This window comes from Myotis davidii, unplaced genomic scaffold, assembly GCF_000327345.1.
Source record: "Myotis davidii unplaced genomic scaffold, ASM32734v1 scaffold208, whole genome shotgun sequence".
NCBI classification, from domain to species: Eukaryota; Metazoa; Chordata; class Mammalia; order Chiroptera; family Vespertilionidae; genus Myotis; species Myotis davidii.
Genome location: NW_006299706.1, coordinates 1237280 through 1241489, shown reverse-complemented (window position 1 = coordinate 1241489; position 4210 = coordinate 1237280). Strand labels below are relative to the sequence as shown.

Sequence of the window (4210 nt, the reverse complement as noted above, 5' to 3'; positions counted from 1 at the left end):
GATCAGTGAGAATGGAACGTCCATTCTCATTTGCCTGGAGGTCTGAGCCACGTGGAATACTTCGACATAAAGAAGCAGCCTTGAATTCCAACCTAGATGCAAAGCTTCAGGTAATGGGGCTTTAGACACAACAGATGTATCTTAATTAAGCAGTTATCTATTACATAATTATCTAAAATTAATTATCTTAATTTTGTAGTTTCCAAGTGGACCCTCAGCCCAGGCTTGCTGTTAATTCCCTCGGTTATAGCTGTGCTCACCTTGAACCTATCAAAACGCTGCCTTGCTTACATATTACTTAGGCTCCACCTTTACCATATTCTGTGTAATGACCCTGTTCTTTCCTTTGATGTGTCGGTCCACATAGTTCTTCTGGTGTGTGTTCTTTCTTGCAGCAGCAATAGACCTAACTCTGTCCAACACACAGTTCTGTTCTTATTGCTTTTTATCAAGAAGGCCTTGTATCAATTCGCCCTGGCCTGGTAGCTCAGTTGGTTAGAGCATGGTTCACATACGCCAAGGTTGTGGGTTCATCTCTGATCAGGCACATACAGGAAGCAACCACTGAATGCATAAATAAGTGCAACGAAAAAATTGATCTCTCTCTCTCTCTCTCTCAAAAAGAAGGACAACTTTTGTTCTAACACCTATCTCAAAGCATCATGATTACTTGTCAATGCATCCGTTTTTCCTGACTTCTCCTTGCCTGCCCCTTCCAACCCAGGAGGAGCCGTATGTCTTGATTTCTCTGTTTCTCCCAAGTTTATCATGGCGCTCAAGAAACGTTCGAATGAATGAATGAACGAATGGAATTTGTATGTATAGGTGAAGCTCACGAATGATATTGCAAGGTTTAAGGGTGGCCTCAGGCTTTCTTTCTTTTTTCCTTTTTATTGAATTTATTGGGGTGACACTGGTTAATAAAATTATAGATTTCAGGCGTACAATGGCCTCAGGCTTTCTGCAAGGCCCACGCCACCTAGGAGCGGGGCCCTGAGGGAGAGAAGCAGCACCAAAGCCCTCGGGACCCAAGCTGCAGTCTCCGGAGCAGCCAGCTTTAACTCAGAGGCCGGAAGGACGTTGGCCACGAGCCTTCCAGGCGCCGCCACGAGGACTACAACTCCCAGAAGGCAGCGCAAAGGCGGAGCGCGACCGGGGGCGGGGCTCCGCACGCTGACGTCAGACCCGCATGGAACCGGGAAGAGCCCGGAGGAGAGGTACGTGTAGGTTGCGGGCTGAATGGAGAGGGCGAGGAGGGTGAGCGCGAGGGCGAGCGGCCCTCGGGGAGGTGAGATGGAGGGGCCTGCTGCGGGAGAAGGACAGATGGGACTCGGACGAAGCGGGGGTCGCGAGGTGGAAAGATGTCGAGCTCTGCCTGCTCTTCCCGCAGCGACCATGACGAAGTTAGCACAGTGGCTTTGGGCACTGGCGCTCTTGGGCTCCGCCTGGGCGGCCCTGACCTTGGGGGCCCTGGATTTGCCTTCTTCCTGCCGGGAGGTCCTGTGGCCACTGCCCGCCTACTTGCTGGTGTCCGCCGGCTGCTATGCCCTGGCCACTGTGGGCTATCGCGTGGCCACTTTTCACGACTGCGAGGACGCCGCCCGCGAGCTGCAGAGCCAGATCCAGGAGGCCAGAGCCGACCTGTCCCGCAGGGGGATGCGCTTCTGACCCTCCTCCAACCCCCTTTACCCCGGCCGCCGCTCCCTCCCACCCCCATTAAAGAGAAGTTCACTTTCTAACTGTTTAGTATGGAGGATGGGGGTTAGGAGTTATGTGTGTACCAAGTGGGAGGCAGACAAGCCACCTTACTGAGGTCAGCCAAGCGTTTACCTTTGCATTCTGCCGGTGTCCCTCCTTTTTGCTCCAAAGGAGGCAGAGACCCCTTCTCAAGACCTCAGGACGGAAATGTTTCACTTTTCCCGGCCTTTTAACCCCGTCAGGAAGTGCTTCTTGAAGTCTAACCTACATTCTTCTTCATAACATCCAAGCTCCGTCTTTTTAAGGCCTTCCTAGTGTTTTCTAGGTTGCTCTGGTTCTTTTAGTTACCTTTTCTGAACTAAGCCTCCCAGCCCAAGAATAACTCAGCCAGACAGTGCACCTCTGCCCTTCCCCAAACCCGGCAGGTTGAGAATCCCCGCATAGAGAATGAGCCTTGATGGACAGGGATAGGGCACAGTTTATTTTAAGGCACACTCTAAAGATTTCACCCCAACCCCAAAATTAAAAAATATAATCTCTAAAAAATAAGTGCTTCATCTCCCAGGTCCCACCCACTCTTCTAAGTCAAGCTCTTTCTTTGGTCCCCAGATTCTCAAAGTTGTCTCTTTTCCCATAACCCCTGGCACGGTGCAGCTGGTCAGCAGTAACGGTTGAAACAGGTTGGTTTGAACCTCTTTGGCAACAGGTCGGCAGGGAGGTGTCCTGTGGTCAGGCGAGCTGCCTCAGGTCTGTAGGAGCTGATAGTTCCTGTCTTGCTCCCGAGGGTACTTCCAGAAAAGCCAGAGGCGAATGAAGCTAGTGAGGATTCCTGGGACGTTGGGCACCTGAAATCGCAGGGGCTGCCATGAGGAGAGGAGTTGATTTCCCACCGTGCACACCTGCCACGTGCTCCCTGCGCTGCTTACCATGATGTAGGGATCGCTGAGTCGAAACCCATAGAGGGTCCAGGAGGCAGAGGTGAGGAGGGTGGCAATGGTCAGTGAGAAAGAGAGACGTTGGGTTGATTTGGTCTGAATAACTCTGGCCTGTGGGGAAGGATGAACGACACTCCTCGTCCAGATACACAGTAAAGCTCCCACCCGGCCGAGTAATTTCCTCAGAACATAGGGCAAAAATCCTCCCCGGCCTTCTGCTGCCCAGCCTTCCCCTCCTGCCTCCCACTCGCCCACCTCGATTGCCCTGTCTCCTCCAGGTCTGGAATCTTCCTTTCCTCTGGAGGGTAAGCTACAGCCTCTGCTATGGGGGCCTGACCCTTGTTACCTCCCCACCTCCATGGTCACGCCTACTCACCAAGTCGGTCAGTGGTGAGAGGTACATGCTGATGGTGAAGACGCTGCAGAAGAGGCCCAGCTGCTGAAGTCTGGCCTCGATGTTGGGCACCAGGAGCCAAAAGTAACCAAACCCCAAGAGCAGGACCCCCAGCAGGGCTGCAGTCTGCAGGAGCTCAGCACCCTGCAGGGGAGAGAACAGCCTGGCTTCCACAGTGCCAGGAGCCTCCGGACGCCCCCACGGGATGAATTCTTCCTGCCTCTCCCTGCTCCAGTCGGGGAGCCCGCCCTGGTCTGGGCCTGCAGGGTTGCACTTGTCACGGCCTTTTCCCCACCAGTGGCCTGAGCCACCCACCACACTGGAGATCTCCAGGGGAGGGAAAGGTCTTTTCTGTGCGTTTGGTATACGCGAGACGAGCTTAATACATGCTTGTGTGACTGATGAAGCAGCTTATCATCATTCTCAGCCACCGGCCCTGGCTCTGAAGGAACCGGGGAGACAAGCCCTCTCCGTCGGTGTGTAGCGCAGCCAGGCACTGTCCGGGCAGGCAGGGCTACCAGCCTTCCCCCAATAAGGGGCGATTGTGAGGCTCGGGAGGCCGGCTCCACGGAGGAAGGAGGGCTGCATGGATGTGTGTGTGCGGGGGGAGGCCTTCTAGGAAAAGGTGGCAGTGCCAGCTTGTTAAGTCTTCCAGGAAGCACTGTCCTGCCAGCGCGGCAGGGCAGCCCAGGGAGGGGGTGCAGGGCGGGCCTCTACCTTCCGAGGGCAGTAGTGCAGGTACACCAAGATATACAGGGTCTGCAGCACGGCGCCCACGGCGTTGACCACGATCAGGGTGCCATCTCCCTTTAGGGTCCCGTAGCCCAGCCAGCTCAGGTTGCTGCAGGATGGAGGGAGGGACATTCGCCCAGGGGTTGACTGTGGGCTCTTCCAGGGCGCGCCCCCCCAGACAGTCTCTCCCGCCGCAGCCGTCACCCCTCTCACTTGACATCCGTGGTGAGAAAGGGCAGGAACTGGACACTGTCCACTCGCCGGGTCATCCACATGTGCCTGAGGTCCGAGCTGTAACGGTGCCCCGAAGGCAGGGGTGAGAGGGGAAGGCAGAGCCCCAGAGCCTGCATCCTCCCCCGATCACGGCGGACCCCGCTTCCGCCCTCCGCTCCCTGGCCTTGGAGACAATGACCTGCCTCGCCCGGGTACCCCCGCCCCTCGACCCGATGCC

General features: G+C 55.6%; 2 protein-coding genes across 5 annotated transcripts in view; one reads left to right on the top strand and one right to left on the bottom strand.

Moving 5' to 3' along the window:
• Positions 1-1073: 1073 nt before the first annotated feature.
• On the top strand, positions 1074-1739 carry DPM3 (dolichyl-phosphate mannosyltransferase polypeptide 3). 2 transcript variants are annotated; one of them, XM_006775666.2, is made up of 2 exons: positions 1074-1217; positions 1391-1739. In XM_006775666.2, exons 1-2 carry the CDS (start codon positions 1190-1192, stop codon positions 1666-1668), a joined length of 306 nt encoding a protein of 101 aa, XP_006775729.1. In that variant the 5' UTR covers positions 1074-1189; the 3' UTR covers positions 1669-1739. The 2 variants fall into 2 exon arrangements, with proteins under 2 accessions (XP_006775729.1, XP_006775728.2); XM_006775665.2 differs by lacking the exon at positions 1074-1217 and adding an exon at positions 1268-1288.
• A 419-nt stretch (positions 1740-2158) lies between these two features.
• SLC50A1 (solute carrier family 50 (sugar efflux transporter), member 1) overlaps positions 2159-4210 on the bottom strand; it is a 2392-nt gene continuing 340 nt past the window's right edge. Inside the window, exons 1-6 of one of the 3 annotated variants that reach the window (XM_015571752.1) lie at positions 4172-4191; positions 3973-4050; positions 3745-3868; positions 3010-3171; positions 2625-2744; positions 2159-2558 (exon numbers count right to left, since the gene is read on the bottom strand). In XM_015571752.1, coding sequence (XP_015427238.1) covers positions 2442-2558; positions 2625-2744; positions 3010-3171; positions 3745-3868; positions 3973-4034 — 585 coding nt within the window. In that variant the 5' untranslated portion in view covers positions 4035-4050; positions 4172-4191 and the 3' untranslated portion in view covers positions 2159-2441. Of the gene's footprint in view, positions 2559-2624; positions 2745-3009; positions 3172-3744; positions 3869-3972; positions 4051-4171; positions 4192-4210 lie in introns of those variants that run through there. The other 2 variants (XM_006775667.2, XM_006775668.2) reach the window with 2 other exon arrangements.